Genomic DNA, 20,307 nt, shown 5'->3' with positions numbered 1-20,307 from the left:
ATCAATGTTACAAATCACATCACAAAAAATGAATTACTACATAAGGAAAATACAGACATTTATATAAGACTGTAAGCTCGTTTGAGCAAGGTCCTCATCTACCTATTTACCTGTATCATTTTGTAATTGTCTCATTTATTGTAAAATCCCCCCCCCCCCTTTCATTATATTTTAAAGTGCTGCTGAATAAGTTGGCGCTATGTAAATGCCAATAATAGCCTGTTGTCATCATAAAGGAACCGCTAGACAACAAAATGTCCCAAGATAAACGGATTGACTTTTCAATGCCCAATCCTTAGGAATGTTAGGCCGATGATTCCAGGCAACGCAGTATGTAAAGCAGAGTATGAGTTAATAGGTACCTTATTCAGGTATAACATGATGCATGCAATTACCAACTATGACATTTCGTGTACTGTTCAACGTCCGCAGAGTATATTGGAAAATGTATTTTGTTCCTGTTGTCCCACTGATTGCAGTGTAAACACCCTCTTCTTTGCTGTACCCAACTAACTACCTTTGACTCAATAAAAATTGTCAAATTGAAAATAAATACCAATAGTAACAATAATAATAATACGACTATGTTTTAAGATTCTTTTCTTCTTCTTTAGGAGTTACCAAAGCAGTCTGTTGAGGAGATAAAACCTGAAAATATCCAAAGCTCCCCCCAGACAGCTTCATCCAGTGCTTTGGTTTCTCACGTCCCCGTACGGTCAGGGAAATCAATAACCAGAACTGGCCTAAAAAACCTGGGAAACACGTGTTATATGAACAGCGTTTTACAATCGTTGTTCATGGCGACAGAGTAAGTTCTCCTTTCGAGTTTATATGTTTACGTGAGAATCCGACTAATCTGTGAAAAATAAATACGTGGCTGAACATTGGCCATACATTGCAATATATCTCACCATACTTCAATCCATCGATAAAATGGCTGCAGGCTGCACTCAGTGAGCAGTTACTGACAGAACCTCACTTAGACTGCTATAATATTTTACACACACCGAGCAGTATGATGTCTCATTAGATGCAATGTATCCAGCACTATGACACTGAGGGACATTTTGTACATTTGTCAGATTGTGTTTCCTGTGCTCGGCTGTGTATGAAAACCTACAGGCTACCTACTTTACTAATTAAAGGAGTTTATCCAACAGGAGCACACTGGCATTTGTGTGGGGGTTAACCCCTTAAGGACTGAGCCAAATGTACACGTTGTGATCAAAACAAAACGTAAACAAAAACTTGAATTTGCGCTATATGTCTGTTCAGGCGTAATTCGCCTCTTTCATATTATTTGCGCCCACACATATTATGCATCATTTTATTCAGGGGAAACAGGGCTTTCATTTAACATTAAATATTTAGGTATTAAACATAACTTAATATGAATAATATATAAAAAAAATGTGAAAAAATAAGAATTAAAACATTTTTTTTTTGTTCTACGTGACATTTTAACTGTGAGTGTCATAATACTGTTTGCTTTTACTGCAATAATTTACACATATTTGTATTCAGCGATGTCTCATGTGTAAAACAGTACCCCCTATGTACAGGTTTTATGGTGTTTTTGGAAGTTACAGGGTCAAACATAACATGTTATTTTTTTCAGTTTTTGCATATTGAAATTCGCCAGATTGGTTACGTTGCCTTTGAGACCGTATGGTAGCCCAGGAATAAGTATTTTCTAGTGGCTACTAGAAAAGACTGAACCTACCCCATTTGCAATACTTTGGGTTGTCTACTTTTGCAAATGGCATGCCATCATGGGGGTAATTTTCATTCCTGGGCTACCGCATGGTCTCAAAGGCAACATAACCAACCTGGTGAATTTCAATGTGAAAAAACTGAAGCGCAAGCCTTATATTTGACTCTGTAACGTTTGAAAACACCATAAAACCTGTACATGAGGGGCACTGTTATACTCTGGAGACTTCGCTGAACACAAATATTAGTGTTTCAAAACAGTAAAACGTATCACAACAATTATATCATCCATGTAAGTGCCATTTGTGTGTGCAAAAAATTCCAAAATGTCACTTTCACTGACAATATTGTCGTCGTAATACATTTTACTGTTTTGAAATACTAATATTTGTTTTCAGCGAAGTCTTCCGAGTAAACTGTACCCCGCATGTACAGGTTTTATGGTGTCTTAGAAAGTTACAGGGTTAAATATAGTGCTAGCAAATTAAATTCCCTGGAATTTTGGCCTGGGTTGTCAGGCAGGTCCCGCAAATTGTAATTAATAAAATGACCTAATTATGTAAAATTATTACATAAATATATACATAGAATTATTATATGTGTGTGTGTATATATATATATATATATATATATATATATATATATATATATATATATATATATGTATGTATATAGTTTTTTAAAATATTTTTTATTTATATAGAGGTATATATATATATATAGTGATATATACGTATATACTTATGTATATAGATATATAAATTATTTCGTTCTACATGTATTTTGATATCAATATATATATATATTAATTTTAAAATACAGTTAGAATGAATTTACACATGTATTTTATATATATATATATATATATATATATATATATATATATATATATATATATATATATATATATATATATATAAATATATACAGGGAGTGCAGAATTATTAGGCAAGTTGTATTTTTGAGGATTAATTTTATTATTGAACAACAACCATGTTCTCAATGAACCCAAAAAACTCATTAATATCAAAGCTGAATATTTTTGGAAGTAGTTTTTAGTTTGTTTTTAGTTTTAGCTATTTTAGGGGGATACCTGTGTGTGCAGGTGACTATTTCTGTGCATAATTATTAGGCAACTTAACAAAAAACAAATATATACCCATTTCAATTATTTATTTTTACCAGTGAAACCAATATAACATCTCAACATTCACAAATATACATTTCTGACATTCAAAAACAAAACAAAAACAAATCAGTGACCAATATAGCCACATTTCTTTGCAAGGACACTCAAAAGCCTGCCATCCATGGATTCTGTCAGTGTTTTGATCTGTTCACCATCAACATTGCGTGCAGAAGCAACCACAGCCTCCCAGACACTGTTCAGAGAGGTGTACTGTTTTCCCTCCTTGTAAATCTCACATTTGATGATGGACCACAGGTTCTCAATGGGGTTCAGATCAGGTGAACAAGGAGGCCATGTCATTAGATTTTCTTCTTTTATACCCTTTCTTGCCAGCCACGCTGTGGAGTACTTGGACGCGTGTGATGGAGCATTGTCCTGCATGAAAATCATGTTTTTCTTGAAGGATGCAGACTTCTTCCCACTGCTTGAAGAAGGTGTCTTCCAGAAACTGGCAGTAGGACTGGGAGTTGAGCTGGACTCCATCCTCAACCCGAAAAGGCCCCACAAGCTCATCTTTGATGATACCAGCCCAAACCAGTACTCCACCTCCACCTTGCTGGCGTCTGAGTCGGACTGGAGCTCTCTGCCCTTTACCAATCCAGCCACGGGCCCATCCATCTGGCCCATCAAGACTCACTCTCATTTCATCAGTCCATAAAACCTTAGAAAAATCAGTCTTGAGATATTTCTTGGCCCAGTCTTGACGTTTCAGCTTGTGTGTCTTGTTCAGTGGTGGTCGTCTTTCAGCCTTTCTTACCTTGGCCATGTCTCTGAGTATTGCACACCTTGTGCTTTTGGGCACTCCAGTGATGTTACAGCTCTGAAATATGGCCAAACTGGTGGCAAGTGGCATCTTGGCAGCTGCACGCTTGACTTTTCTCAGTTCATGGGCAGTTATTTTGCGCCTTGGTTTTTCCACACGCTTCTTGCGACCCTGTTGACTATTTTGAATGAAACGCTTGATTGCTCGATGATCACGCTTCAGAAGCTTTGCAATTTTAAGAGTGCTGCATCCCTCTGCAAGATATCTCACTATTTTTGACTTTTCTGAGCCTGTCAAGTCCTTCTTTTGACCCATTTTGCCAAAGGAAAGGAAGTTGCCTAATAATTATGCACACCTGATATAGGGTGTTGATGTCATTAGACCACACCCCTTCTCATTACAGAGATGCACATCACCTAATATGCTTAATTGGTAGTAGGCTTTCGAGCCTATACAGCTTGGAGTAAGACAACATGCATAAAGAGGATGATGTGGTCAAAATACTCATTTGCCTAATAATTCTGCACTCCCTGTATATATAATGAAAATTATACATATATTTAATCAATATCATTGTACGTGTATTTTGATATTAATATAGATTTATAATCATAGAAAAACAGAGAATGACCGCACTCAGGGACTTGTAAATATCACTAAAACTTAACTTTTAATGTTCAAAATAAATCAATTTAACGTTTCAGCCCCATGTTTGGGCTTTCATCAGGATGGTAAAAAAAACATCCTGATGAAAGCCCAAACATGGGGCTGAAACGTTGATTTGATTTATTTTTATAGTGATATTTACAAGTCCCTGAGTGCGGTCATTCTTTGTTTTTCTATGCTATTTGCATGACCAGCACCGGGCACATTATTTACCTGTTCCAGGAGTGCAAGCAATTTAGCATTTTTTGTATTTATAATTATATATATATATTAATATTAAAATACACTTAGACTATGTATGTATATGTGTATATATACTTAGATCATATATATAATAAATATATGATCTAAGTATATATATTTTATTTTAAACTGTTATTAACTTTATTTTTTTACATTTTACAGACAGCAGGGGGAGTACCTGTCATTACAGGTACTCCCCCTGCTGGCATTGACATGGACGGCTATGCCATCCATGTGATTGTGAGGTCCTCGCAAGGACCTTGCGATCACATGGCCCAGGTGGGTCGAAGAGGACAGTAAGAGGACGCTCCCATGTAAGTCCCCATACCGCAATCGCCTGTGTGGGATCGCCGGCAACCGGGTAAGTACAAAGGACGGCTTGGACGTTCTATGCCGCCCACTGGCGTTTAGAGACAGTTCCCTAAGGACAGCATAGAACACCCACCGTCCTTAAGGGGTTAATATAACACTCAAACTGTTTCTGTCTTCTTCTAGTAAAACATTTTAATGCAAGTCCTTTGTTTTATCGGTTATCATTTAGTACAGGGCTGCGCAACAGGTAGATCCCCAGATGTAGTAGGACTACAACTCCCATGATGCTTTTTCATTCTGTGTAGTTCCACAACATCTGGGGATCTACCTGTTGGGCAGCCCTGATTTAGTGCAAAGTCTATAATGCGTGATCTGATTTTCAGCTTTAGGAGCCGCGTGTTATCCCTCAATTTGAAAGGCTGCAATTCACTGATGAAGAAATTGCAAAAACTTTTCAACATCTTGGCTTATTCTAAGGTATGCTTTTGTTAACTGAAAAACAATGGGGGCACATGGCACATAAAATAACTATCTGTCCATGTAACAGAGAAAAACAACAGAACACAACATGAAACGTTCCACAAAATAATGTAGAATACAGTAATTAATATGCACAATCCCTGTTATATAGCAAACAATATGAAATACATATTACTATTACAAAAGCTGAGATTTATCAAGATGCCATGTTCTGGAACGTTCTAAAAAAAGAAGCAGTCACCATGGTCACTAGTGGAATCAGTAGGCACATCCCATTGGTGATTGATTCACTTTTACAGTTTTGCACATTTCACATCACAGCATTGGGATAAATCTCCTCCACTGAGTCAATAGAGTCCCAAACACATGGGACAAAATCCAGTTTCTTCTTAACATGTGAATATCTCCATCAATTCCCCCTGTTAAAGTAACATTTGGATCTTCCCTTATTTCTAACCAGCGAGAAGCATATACTCCATTGAAATTTTTCATTGCGTCTCGTCCACCGTGGTTCAGTTCTTTCTCCCAGGAAGATAGTTCTGAATATCTTCGATTCCTTTTAAACAGGTAATTAAACAATTCTTATATCCTGATTATTTACTTAGTACTAAATGTATAAGGTTATACTGTAACATTAAACATGGTATTACTTTATAAAAGGCAAAGTGTCTCTAGAGTAACAAACCTGCTAGTGTTCCCTGCCCACCTTAGAGGATAAAGTTGGGCAGGGATGAGAGGAGGTTACACAAGGCACAAAGCCCTTAAAAGGGCAGTCTAACTGTTTGTCTCTTCAAAGCAAACCATGGAGGGAGGAGGTTTATTAAAAGCAAGGGAGAAATAAGTCCCTAAATGTCTAATCGTGGGCTCAATTTCAGGATTGGCAAACATTTGTATTGCAGTCCATTAGCTTGGGTATATTATTAAATTTTAACTTACAAGTGAAGAACAGAGAGCTGGCTACATTTGGCCTGTAAAGTAACTACAAACAATAAGTCCAACTTGAGGTCAAATCAGTAGATTATCCCTCAACATTCCACTTCCTTTATTAATATTTAATGATTTATACTAACACTGCAATAATTGGACTACAATCATTGATGGCTCTATAATTAGGAGAGGTATGTAACCTCCTAAGGTGAGTCGAAGGGGGAGTCTCTAGGAAGCTTGCAAGTTGCCCCTCGGGCAGGTGCAGACACATTGCTTAGTTGATCAGACAGTTTCTGTAAGTTACCAAAGCAGTGCTCTGATTTATTATAGAGCGACGGCAAGATTGAGTTGCAGACCTGATATTGGACCCATCAGAGGTCAACTTTCCCCCTCCCTGGCCCAAAATAAGCAAGAGGGAGGGAAGAATAAACTTTCAAGATTTATTTAAGATCCCATATATCACACACTGAAGCCCCTCTCTCCCAAAATACTGTTTAAAGTCTCCCTAGGTACATCCCATATTTGCCCCATACACACTACAGCCACTATTTACCTCCTTCCCATACAGGGCAATTCCAAATAAGCATACCAAATTAGGGAGCAATCTACTATTATCTACTACTATTATCTTCAATTTATTTTAGCTATAGAGATAAAACCAGCCTCCCATCCATTTATGGACATGGCATCTAGACCTCATACAGAAATAGGTTGCTGACTCATGTTGTAAGGCCTCTAATTCCAACTTTGTGAAAGGCCTCTGAAAGCCTAGAGTCGCCTCTGAATACAATAATAATAAAAGAACAAAGTAACATAATTTACACAGTATTGTGCTATGAGGGAGCAGCTCAGAAACCTCTCTACACTAGAGGCCTGGTGGGGGCAAATGCCCTCTGCTTCACTTGCCATCCTTCCTCCGCAAGCTAAATGTAATAAAATACCCTCTGGCTGGAAATGCATCAACCAAATGAAATATACATTATTTTAAGAAATGTGTTCTTTATGCTTATTGCTTGGTATGATTCATATTAAATAAATGTATTCTTTTACTTTTTATGTTAGCTTGCATGAGGAAGAGAGAATACAGTTTTTGTCTTCAGAGACTGCCGCCAATGCTCTGGTTACAGAAGTTCCTCCTCAAGAGTCTTCACAAAGCACAAGCTGGGGGAAAGATGAAAAAACTATAATACAACACATGTTTGAGGGAAAGCTGCAAACTAATATCTGCTGCCAAACATGTAAAAACATTTCCCAGAAGACGGAGGCTTTTACAGACCTTTCACTGGGATTCCCACCATCATTAATTAATACTGGCATAAAAGAACACCAGAAAACATTTTCTGTCAACGACATGTTCAGCCATTTCCTCGCACCAGAAATTCTCGATGGAGACAACTGCTATCAGTGTGGAAACTGTGCTTCCCTCCAGAAAGCAGAGAAGACCGTGCAAATTATGGAGGAGCCAGAATACCTCATTCTAAACCTACTGAGGTTTTCTTATGATCCAGAGCACCAGGTGAAGCGGAAGATATTCAATCCAGTATCTATTCCACAAATACTGAGGCTGCCCGTGGAAAGATCTACCTCTCTGGACACTGATCTTTCTGGTGCTGGTGAAAATAAAGCTAATGAGCAGGCATCAGTTGGCATAGAAGATCGGCGCTCTACCCAACGACGAGTGCCTTATGCTTTAAATTCTGTCGTGGTGCATTCGGGAGCAACTCCTGAAAGTGGCCATTATTACTGCTATGCAAGGGACATCAGTTTAAGGTCTGTAAAACCTGTGAAGAGCTCCTCCAACATTTCCTTAGTTCAGGCAGCTGGAGGAGAAATGCCCACCTCTGGTAGTGAGTCCTCACAGAAGCCCAAACAATGGCTTTTCTTAAATGACAGCAGGGTTACCTTTACATCTCAGCGCCATGTGTTAAATACCAGCCTGCAGTCTCCAGAAGACTCTGTATATATATTATTTTATAAAAAGCTGAACTGAGGGAAATAAAAGCCATTGAGCAAGGTTAAACAAGTGGAGTCTGGTTAAACTGGAATTTTCCAGATGAAACAGAGTTTAGGGATGTTATCATCAGAAATAAACATTATTTGAAGATGCTTAAGCCGAGCGGAGGAACTAGGGATATGGGTTTTTTGTTTGTTTGTTTTTTTTAACCTCTCCTCTACCCTTGTCCCCATTTTACTTAACAAAATAACAGTATCACATACTGAAAAGAAATGTCAACAGGAGACAAATTAGATCTCCATTCTAGCTCCACTAAGAACCAAGGTGTTGCAATCAGGTACCTTATCATTACAACTGATGTGGTTGTTGTTGGATAAGTTGTTGGATAAGTTAAAACACAATACCATGAGATTTTGTATAATGTATCTCAGTTATAGATCAGAATGTCACAATACAACACTGAAGACTATTTGATGGTGTTTACGTGCCACATGTTGTGGATCAAATGACAAAAACAGGAAAAATGTAGTTATACACATAATAAAAATAAAGTTTGTAAGAGGAGAGAGAAGAAAAAGGAAAAATGGGAAGGGAGTAATACGAATAGGAGATTAGTTCTCACACGTGGCATGGGCACCACTCAGTTTGACTAGATTAGGTCTACTCCACATGTTATCTGCCCCTACATCATGAGACATTCACTTAAATGCATGCATTGTTTTGTTTATTTCACCTAAGATCTCTATGTATGATAGGTAGCTCAAAATATCTGTAACTACTCTGAGAGCACTTGCATTGGATTGTGTGTTGTAGACACTGATTTGTCTCTTATTATATAATTATTTTCAATGTATATTATTGTCTTACTAGCTTGTGCTTCAATAAAAAAATGTGATTGTCAAAAAAATAAATATTGTCTGGTGTATTTTCCTATTTTGTGCATAGAAAAAAAAAGAGATAAAAAACAGACATTTAAAGTTTTTCAATCTTCATAACCAGGATAGCCTGTTGTAGTGGTAATGAGACCGGAGTACACTGGTCCTAATCCCTATTAACCCCTTAAGGACCAAACTTCTGGAATAAAAGGGAATCATGACATGTCACACATGTCATGTGTCCTTAAGGGGTTAATGGAGCAAACTGCTTTGCAATGGTTTACCCTCTTCCCTGGATCCCCGGGACCTGTGTTGTATGACATAAAGTCCTCCCATGCATTTAAATCTAAAAGATATGCTAATTAATCAGCCAATTAAGAGGTGGGGGGCTGACCTGTGCTATAGCCCCCAGAAATGTTGGGGGCTATAGTGATGTCGCAAACATAACATTTTCGGATTCCGCCATATACTTCAATGGGCAGGCGAATTTTAAAACCCACAGGGACTCTTTCTGGCCACAATAGTGATGGAAAAGTTGTTTCAAGGGGACTAACACCTGGACTGTGGCATGCCGGAGGGGGATCCATGGCAAAACTCCCATGGAAAATTACACAGTTGATGCAGAGTCTGGTTTTAATCCATAAAGGGCATAAATCACCTAACTTTCCTGAATCACAATGGATATGGATTGACACCTGACATATGACATATTGACACCTTGACATATGGATTGACACCTGTCCTCAGAGACCCTGATACACACTGACACAGAGCAGAATAGGGACTGTTCCCCCTACATAGGGTCACTTGGCAGATATGTATTGACACCTGTCCTCAGAGACCCTGATACACACTGACACAGAGCAGAATAGAGACTGTTTCCCCTACATAGGCTCACTTGGCAGATATGTATTGACACCTGTCCTCAGAGTACCTGATACACACTGACACAGAGCAGAATAGGGACTGTTCCCCCTACATAGGGTCACTTGGCAGATATGGATTGACACCTGTCCTCAGGGACCCTGATACACACTGACACAGAGCAGAATATGGACCGTTCCTCCTACATAGGGTCACTTGGCAGATATGGATTGACTCCTGTCCTCAGAGACCCTCAGAGATTGACCCTCAGAGATTGACACTGACACAGAGCAGAATAGGGACCGTTCCTCCTACATAGGGTCACTTGGCAGATATGGATTGACACCTGTCCTCAGGGACCCTGATACACACTGGGGGGGACCTACTGTCCTCCACCCGCCACCACCCTTGCGTGGTGGGTGGGGGCCATAAAAATAATGAGGGGGTGGGACCTACTATCCTCCCCCCGGCCCCCACCCCTGCGCGGTGGGTGGGGGCTGTAAAAATAATGAGGGGGGACCTACTGTCCTCCCCCCGCCCCCACCCCTGCGTGGTGGGTGGGGGCATTAAAAATAACGAGGGGGGGACCTACTGTCCTCCCCCCGCCCCCACCCCTGCGTGGTGGGTGGGGGCCATAAAAATAATGAGGGGGTGGGACCTACTGTCCTCCCCCCGCCCCTACCCCTGCGCGGTGGGTGGGGGCTGTAAAAATAATGAGGGGGGACCTACTGTCCTCCCCCCGCCCCCACCCCTGCGCGGTGGGTGGGGGCCATAAATCACAATGGGGGAGGATCTACTGTCCTCCCCCCGCCCCTGCGCGGTGGTTGGGGGCCATAAAAATAATGAGGGGGAGGACCTACTGTCCTCCCCTCGGCCCCCACCCCTGCGCGGTGGGGGCCATAAATCACAATGGGGGGAGGACCTACTGTCCTCCCTCCCGCCCCCACCCCTGCGTGGTGGGTGGGTGCCATACAAATAATGAGGGGGGACCTACTGTCCTCCCCTCGGTCCCCCCCAGTGTGTAGCAGGGTCCCTGAGGACAGGTGTCAATCCATATCTGCCAAGTGACCCTATGTAGGGGGAACAGTCCCTATTCTGCTCTGTGTCAATGTGTATCAGGGATCCTTAGGATAGGTGTCAATCCATATCTGCCAAGTGACCCTATGTAGGGGGAACAGTCCCTATTCTACTCTGTGTCAGTGTGTATCAGGGATCCTTAGGGTAGGTGTCAATCCATATCTGCCAAGTGACCCTATGTAGGGGGAATAGTCCCTATTCTGCTCTGTGTCAGTGTATATCAGGGTCTCTGAGGACAGGTGTCAATCCATATGTCAAGGTGTCAATATGTCATATGTCAGGTGTCAATCCATATCCATTGTGATTTAGGAATGTTAGGTTATTTATGCCCTTTATGGATTAAACCAGACTCTGCATCAACTGTGTAATTTTCCATGGGAGTTTTGCCATGGATCCCCCTCCGGCATGCCACAGTCCAGGTGTTAGTCCACTTGAAACAACTTTTCCATCACTTTTGTGGCCAGAAAGAGTCCCTGTGGGTTTTAAAATTTGCCTGCCCATTAAAGTCAATGGTGGTTCGTCCGGTTCGCCGGTTCGCCGGTTCGCGAACGTTTGCGGAAGTTCCCGCTCGCCGTTCACGAACCGAAAAGTTTGTGTAAGCATCATCACTATTCGGGACCACTTACATATCTAGAATTAGGGTGAGGGGTAGGGTTAGGGGTAGGGGTAGGGGTAGGGGTATGGTTAGATTCCTATCATCATTCTCGTAATTTTACATCCCTCTCTTGTTTTGCACTTCCAAAATTCGGCACTTCGGAAATTCGGCACTCTGGTTCGCCACTTCGGACATTTGGAAGCATCCGAATGTCCAAATTGCCATAATTAGTCTGAATTTACATTCGGAATGAAACGAATTGAACATGTCTAATATTAAAAGATACTGCAAACAGATATATAAAAAGATACTGCACAGAGAGCATTATATGATATATTAAAAGTTCATATTATGCAACTAATAATACTGTGTTTTCCAGAGAATCTCACTGAACACGTCTATCCCCCCCAAAAAAATATCAATCACAATTTTAGCCACAATCACGAGAAAAATAATCCTTCATAAGTGGATTTCAGTGCAATTTCCAGCGACCACTTTTGTTTTTCCCTCCAAAGCGCTTTATTAGGATTATTCTGACAGATGGATTGTACACATTTAAGTAGGTGTTACTTTAACCCCTTAAAGACCAAGGCTTTTTTGAGATGCAACATGATTGTGACCAAGGCTTTTTAGCATTTTTTTTTAAGTTTTCATTTTTGCTGTGCAAGGAATGTCAAACAAACTAACTAGAACTATGAACATAAACTAAAATCAGACATTGTAATAGCAATAGTGAGAGAGTAAAGCTAGCCAACACAAGTCCCTGGTTCAGGCCATCCAATGTCCCTCTGGGGTTGTACAGGGTGCTGTGTAGTAGTTGCTTCTGGGCATCTCCGGGCTCGGAGATAGGCCACCTTTGCTGCCCAGCAACACGCCAGTCTGCATCTGCCACAGTGGAGTGAAGGAGATCCTGACAAGACTACAACTGCACCACAGTGTGCCTGGTCTGTTGGGTGAGCAAATGCTCACTCTGTTTAATTTTGTTGAGTCTGGTGAAAGCGTAAATTTTGATTTTCAGCAGGACAGTGGAGGAGCTCACTCAAGATGTGTCTCTCCTCCATGACAATTAGGCCCCATCCCCTTTCACTTTTTTTTTTTTTTATCACAAAGCTAATCCATGTTGGGAATACACATCAAGAGCAAAATAAAAACTAATTTAAAGATTCACTCCAGGCACCAACACAACTTTGTATTTGGTGCATTTGTCCTCATCAAAGGGACACCTCCTTAAAGTGGTCTGGGTGCAGTGCAGTGGGTGCAGTGTCCCTGTCACCTTCCTGCATTTTCAGAGTTTAACTCATAACCACTACAGTGCTTCATTAAACATCAAAATGTAATTGAAAATGGTTAGACAGGCAGAAATTGAGTCACGGTACAAAATGGTAATGCTAGGGGCACTAGTGCTATCCAAAGTTAAATGTAGGATATGGGACAAACTAAATATAACACACTTTCTGTGCAAACTGCCTTTTATCAATATGCCCATGTCCATTGGGCATTGTATATCTATAAAGAGTAGTGTGCCCGAAACATTTGTTTGAATCTTTGAATCTTGAATCTGTGAATCTTTTGCTCCCCTAATCTTGGCTTTCTAGCTCAATATATGCCTGTTTATATGTATTTATATGCATTAATGTACTCTGGATAAGAACAAGATGCTTATAGGCAGCAGTGGGATATGCTTTAAAGTGTCCTAGATAGTCACCTGCTATATAATTACTTGAAAAAGAGCATCAAGTAGTATTACGGATACTTAAAAAAATATATATATATATTAAAAATCCCCTCCTCCCCCAAAAAGTGGCATATTAATTGCCCCAATGCTAAACTGGCACTCATTGTGACATATCTTTACTGCGGCATACCTCCCAACATTTGAGACAGACAAAGAGGGACCCTTTCATTTTAGGGGAGTGAGGGTGTGGCAATGGGCGGGGCTGTTCTAAGAAATCTTAAAACTAATGACTTTCCAATATCAATTTTTGCAACTAAAATGTAATTTAGAACATGAACAAGTGTATCTATTTTCACAGACTGATTTCTAGACACATTTATTGTAGTTTAAATACACATTGTTGCTGTGGAGTTCTGTTAGACACTTAGACACACCAACAACATGGAGCTCCTATAAAAGAGGAACATGAGGGTAGAAAAGAGGGACAGGGGGATTTGTGCCCAAAATAGGGAATTGTGGTGGGAAAATAAAGTGGGGATGAAAACCTCTTCTACCTGAAGTGGATAGTTAATACATTGCTAAAAACAAACAAACAAACACACACACACACACACACACCAGTCAAGCCATAAGACTTGCTTTTCCCACAGAAATCTTACTTTAACAGTGCTCTCACTACTGCAAGTGATTCTGGGTAGGCGTATGCAAATGAGCTCAACAAAAAACAAAATGTTTGCCTCAATTCCACTTTATACATGGATTCATTGGAGTATGGATCCAAGGAATCCATGTATAAAGTGGAATTGAGGCAAAAATTTGGTTCTTTATTGAGCTAATTTGCATATGCCTACCCAGAATCCTTTGCAGTAGTGAGAGCACTGTTAAAGTGAGATTTATGTGGGAAAAGCAAGTCTTATGGCTTGACTTGTGTGTGTATTTGTGTTTAGCAATGTATTAACTACATATATATGTAGTGGCTCAGAGAGCGACTCGACCGACAGGTAGCAGACTACCTCGCCTTAACTGCAGATATCGACACTCTGAGGAGCGATGAACCCCTTGACTACTGGGTGTGCAGGCTTGCCTCCTCTATTTCGTTATGTTGGTAATTTTTCGACAAAAATTTTTCCTTTACTGCTTTCGCTTGTTCCCTGTAGACTTCAGAGTCCGTACAGTTACATTTCAGGCGTCTAAATTCATTATAAGGTACATTTTTGAGCCATCTGGGTAGATGACAGCTTTCTTTAAGGATGAAGCTGTTGACATCTACTTCTTTGAAGTGAGTTTTCGTTTTGATTGTGCCAGAATCTACATAAATGGTAAGGTCAAGGAATTCTACCTTAGTTTTACTACAGGTAGTGTTCAGTTTAACTCCCCAGGTATTCTTGTTCACATATTCTAAGATCTGTTGCAGATCTTCCAACTCGCCTTCCCATATAAAGAAGACATCATCGATGTATCTTTTATATATCTGTGGATATTCTTATTCCAGAGGTGTTTGTTCCAAATGTGATTATCCTCCCAGTCCCCCATGAACAGGTTGGCAAAGCTAGGGGCAAATTTCGTCCCCATAGCCGTTCCCTTCTTCTGGAGGTAAAATTGATCTTCAAACAAAAAATAATTATTCTTTAAAATAAAAGCAATCCCTTCTATTATAAATGAGATTTGCATATCTTCCAGTTCCCCATATTTAATTAATGAGTTTCTTACGGAATTACAGCCTTGTTGATGATCAATCATCGTGTATAATGAAGTCACATCTGTAGATACTAGAATATAGTTTTCTTGCCAGGAGATGGAGTCTAATTCTTTCATCATCTGTGTCGTATCCTTAAAGTGTGACTTAACCTTGGACACATATGGTTGCAAGAATGTGTCTATGTACTGTGACAGATTTGATGTGATCGAGTTGATCCCTGATATTATTGGCCGGCCCGGTGGTACTGTCAAATCTTTGTGGATCTTAGGCAGAAAGTAAAAGGTAGGGGTTCTTGGAAAGGGGATAGCAAGAAATCTGTGTTCAGACTTTTTCAAGATCCCCATATCTCTAGCACAATCCAGCATAATTTTAAGTTCGTTCTTTATTCCATTCAATGGATCATTTGATAATTTTCCGTAGGTTTCGGGTTCTTCTAATAGTCTGGTTGCTTCTTTTAAATAATATTCAGTCGACATAATGACAATCCCCCCACCTTTATCTGCTGGTTTGATGCAGATCTTTTCATTGTTCGTTAGATCATTAATTGCTTCTCTTTGTGTGTTAAGTTGTTCCTTGAGTGTTTATTCTTTTTCATTTTCCTTATGTCATCTGTTACCAATTCCTCATACATTTCCATCCCAGCAGAGACCTGATTAATAGGATAAAATGTGGAGGTTGGTTTCAGTTGACTGTGTTGAAACATACTCACAGGCTCTTCTTTTGCTGGAAAATCTGGCATCTGATCAAAGTGCTTTTTAATGCTTAATTTTCGAATAAACCTTTTTATATCAATCGTTGCCTCGAATTTATTCACATGCGCTGTGGGTGCGAATTTTAATCCTTTGTTGAGTGCTGTGATGTGGTGAGGTGATAATGGTATACCTGCAAGGTTAAATATTCCTACTGGTTGTTCTTCTTGTTCTTTTTCTTGTTTATCCCTTGTTCTTCTTCCTCCTCTATTTCTTCTAAAATGGTCTCTTTTCTTTTTTCCCTTCTTGGTGTCATCGGATGGAACCATGCGGTTATTTCTCTGGTGTTCCTTCCTAAAAAAAAACGCCTCTCTTGTGGTATTGTGTACATCTGCTTGAATTGTCACAGTATTTCCTCCTACCGGAGTCTCCACATTTTTTCCATGTCTTCTTCTTTCATATATCTTATCACTTTCCCTGTCGGTATTTCCTCCTGCAATAGTTTCCACATTGACTACGTTTCTTCTTCTTTCAGGTATTATTTCATTTTCTCTGCCTTTATCGGATATCGTTTTCCTCCTATCCAAGTTGGTATTTGGTAGCATTCTATGGTTTCGCTCATCTTGACCTCCTAATACTCTAGGATTTTCACATTCTCTATTCTGTGTGTACTTTGTCTCTGTTCTCCTTTGGCCTATTGGTGGATCTCTCCTCCTCATCCTATGATCCACTTCTATGTTGTTCATAGGTCTTCTCCATCCCTCATTCATACGTCTTTTTTCATTTACTGATATGAAATTAGGATTTTCTCTTTCATAGTGTATCCTTGACTTCTGTCTGGGTCTTTCATTCCATTTTTGATTTCTTTGCACATGGGAATGTGGCTTTTGGTTTTCATATTCGATTCTTTTGAATTGTTGGTATGTGCTTCTCTCTTGATAGTTCTTCTTCTCATAATGTGCATCAAATTTCTTCTGAAAGTTTCTGACTCTATCATTCCTATAATCATCCGTATCCCGTAGGAATTTTTTCTTCTTAGTCCTCTTTATATCCTCCTCCAGTTTGTCTACACTTTCAGCTATCTTTGCAACTCTTTCTTTGGGGTTGTCACCTCCTTCCATGGATTCTAGGATGTTTTGTAATTCTTTAATTTCCTGGCCTAATTCTACCAGCTTCTTTTTCCTACATTCAATGATAATGTCCATGAAAACAAATGAGCAATCTTCCATTGCTTCATACCATCTCTCTTTAAGCTCTAGGTACTCGATGGGAAACGCCGGATCTTTGAATAACCTTAATCCCCGGGGAGTTATATTATCAATGATATATTGTTGAAGTGTGGCAACTTCCCATTTTAATTTCAGTTCCTGTTTTAATAGTCTTTCCAACTTTAAAAATAGGAAATTCCTATTGTGTTTTGTGGAATATTCCTTTAATATATCTATTCCAAAGCACCTGGTAGCATTAGTGTCTACCTTCTGCCTTAGTGTATTGATATCCATCACAAAAAAAATAAAATAATATATATATATATATAATATATATATCTCACTGGTGTAAAAAAATAAATAAAATAAAGGGAATGGATACCCTAAACTTCCTAAAAGATGAGAACTAGTCCTCTTATTTTAAGAACATGCAATCTGCTGCTCAACACTAGTTAGGTAACAGAAATATAAGAAAAAATGTAGATAGTGGAGCGCTGATTAAATCAAAATAGTTGAGATTAGGGTAAACAGATAGGGAACCTAACAACCTATAGCATATAGAACAAATAATTAGATAAATAAACCCATCTCTTCTATTAGATAATAATAACTAACCTTGCTAGCACACTCATTTATTAGTAAAATGCAGACAAATATAAAAAGAAAATACCATATATAGCAAATATTGTGTCTTTCAGAAATGTCTTAATAAGAGCCATGCAAAAGTCCAGACCTTATTCGAAATGCTCGGCGTCCCGAGTCAGCAAAATGGTGTAGTGCTGAAAAAATATCGAATAGTGGTCCTCTTAACCGTGCAAGTGTTGGCTGGTGTTGATGGGAGTCAGACCTCTCCAGACGCGTTTCTCCGCTGCTGCGGCTTTTTCAATGGATGAGGTCTTTGTATCCACTTTTATAGCTGTTTCCGGCATTCTTTTTATAGCTGTTTCCGGCATTCTTTCAATCACGGCAAATTCATAACCATAGAAAATGATATTAGATTAAAATTTATAAATGACAACTGTGAAATGATCCTAATTCTCTAATTATAAAAGTGAACTGGAGAGGAGAGTATCTTGTGATCGGAAGATGTGGGGATTACAGAAGATTTCTGATGATTTACACATGCTAAAACTCTAAATTCAAAACTATATGTCGCTTTTGAGTTTTCAATCCCTGCCTCAATTTTTAATTTTTATAGAATTGTGCCCATATGGTACGACCATAATAAATGCGGCTTTTTATTTCCAATTAAAGAGATAGAGTTTGTCAGATTTTTATCCCCCCTCCCCTTTTCCTTTCCCTCTGCCCCTTGTATCTTAGTGATTATACTCCTGTCTTTGCCACTTGCCTTTAATTATAATTTTTTTCTTCGTTGTGACAACTCTCCATACCAGGACGCCTCCATTTTGTTCTCTTCTGTCCATTAAGATTGCCGTGTGCCCTACTGTTGGCTGATGGATTGTGGGTAAATTAGCAACTGAAATGGAACTTTGCATAAGCTCCGCCCCTTGGTGGAAAAACATTAATATATATATTCTCTCCCATGAATAACTACAAAAAAACCACAGAAATAACAGGACAAAAATAAATACATTTAAAAGCAAAACCTGCTTTAAACCTCATTTTTCAAACTTTTTGTACACGCACTTACAGATGAATCATGCTGGTTTTGTCTGTATTTTGGAATGCTGTGTCATGTTTCCCTTGTCACACTTTTGTTTTAGGGTTTTTTTTTGTGTTTGTTTTTTATTATTTTTATTTCTATTCTCAATTGTCATCTATATTTCTTTCTCCTTCTTGTATTTTGATTTGATGTTTTTTGTGTTCGATCTGAGAAACATCTGAGATGCAAAAGTTACAAAAACATTTTATATGTATTTATGTAAATTAAAAAGGAAACAAACAGTATTTGGCAACTTGTGCATGTTTGGGATTTTATACATACAGCCATTTGGATACCATCATAGTACATACATTCTATAAGTAGTTTAGGGGAGTGATTTGGTCTTGTATTTTCACTCAAATATAAAGACAACCTGTGCTTAGTCACATAATGGATATTGCAGGTACACTAGTGACATTTTTTTTTAATATTACCTCCATTAAAACCCAGGATGGTATTAGTGCACTTGCATATTTATCCTGTGATTGAGCTAATTTTTCCTTATATTTGAGTCATTTAATGGACACGGTAGGCACTATAACAGCTTAAATCTGTTGAAGTGGTTATAGTGTCACGAGATCACTGGCGCTGTCCTTCCACTCAGCATTTAACCATTTTTAAAATAAAAGTCCCAAGCATCCCGTCCCTTCTGTGCAGCTTGGTATAATGAGAAAACATTAGCCTGAGCAGCAATGGAAGACTGATTGGCCGAGTCAGCTGACCGCTTTCAGCCTATCACAGAGCCTATTACTGGTATGAATTAGTATGACTAGAAGGACGTGTGTAAATTCTGCCATAGCCAAAGCATCTAAATATATATATATATATATTCAGTATTAAGTGGCTCGGGAACTTTTTTTACATTGAATAAGGGGACAATGTCAGGGGACACCAGGAGGCCAATTCAAAGAGATATTATAGCTATAGTGCCTACAGTGTTCCTTTAATGTATATGGATTTGAGCAAACAGCGTTCAGGGCTCTTAGGCAACAAGCAGTCTGTGTGTGTGTGTGTGTGTGTATGGACTCTGCAGTCTGTGTGTCTGTGTGTGTATGGACTCAGCAGTGTGTGTGTGTGTCTGTGTGTGTATGGACTCAGCAGTCTGTGTGTATGTCTGTGTGTGTATGGACTCAGCAGTCTGTGTGTATGTCTGTGTGTGTATGGACTCAGCAGTGTGTGTGTGTATGTCTGTGTGTGTGGGTGTATAGACTTAGCAGTCTATGTGTCTGTGTGTGTATGGAGTCAGCAGTCTGTGTGTCTCTGTGTGTGTATGGACTCAGCAGTCTGTGCACCATGTGCCCCCCTAAAAATCAATCCTAGAGACGCCACTTGTCATCACATTACAGTGTCTAATATTTACATCTTCTAGTGTCTTAACATGGGCTTTAGAGTGGCGAAAAAAGTACCTTACTCAAGTCTTTGCTACAGCTTCCCGTCAAACTTGTAAAAAAAAAAAGAAAACGAGCGCCAAAAAAATAAAATCACACGAAAAAGAAAACCTGTCGCTAAAAAAATAATCCATCTTCACCCGGCAGGGCACGGCGCAGACTGAGCTCCGCAGGGCGGGGAAAGGCTTATAAAGCCGCCCTGCAATTAGGCTCAGAACACTGATTGGTTGACTTGGAATTCAACCAATCAGAGTGCTAGTCATTTTACAGTGTGGGAAAGTTCTTTGGAATTTTCCCTCTGCTGTGTAAAATGACACAGAGCACTCT

The 20,307-nt window shown here is 39.4% G+C and overlaps 1 protein-coding gene across 1 annotated transcript; it reads left to right on the top strand.

Annotated features, from left to right (window-relative positions):
- The first annotated feature begins 620 nt into the window (after window positions 1–620).
- On the top strand, window positions 621–8,283 carry LOC134601610 (ubiquitin carboxyl-terminal hydrolase 38-like). Its single transcript, XM_063446131.1, has 4 exons — window positions 621–808; window positions 5,270–5,363; window positions 5,827–5,933; window positions 7,356–8,283. The coding sequence occupies exons 1-4, from the start codon at window positions 771–773 to the stop codon at window positions 8,281–8,283; spliced, it is 1,167 nt and encodes a 388-aa protein (XP_063302201.1). The 5' UTR covers window positions 621–770.
- The last annotated feature ends 12,024 nt before the right edge of the window (window positions 8,284–20,307 follow it).

This window comes from Pelobates fuscus, chromosome 3 (assembly GCF_036172605.1).
Source record: "Pelobates fuscus isolate aPelFus1 chromosome 3, aPelFus1.pri, whole genome shotgun sequence".
Taxonomy (NCBI): domain Eukaryota; kingdom Metazoa; phylum Chordata; class Amphibia; order Anura; family Pelobatidae; genus Pelobates; species Pelobates fuscus.
The sequence above is the reverse complement of the archived record's forward strand: the minus strand, read 5'-3'. Positions and strand labels throughout refer to the sequence as shown.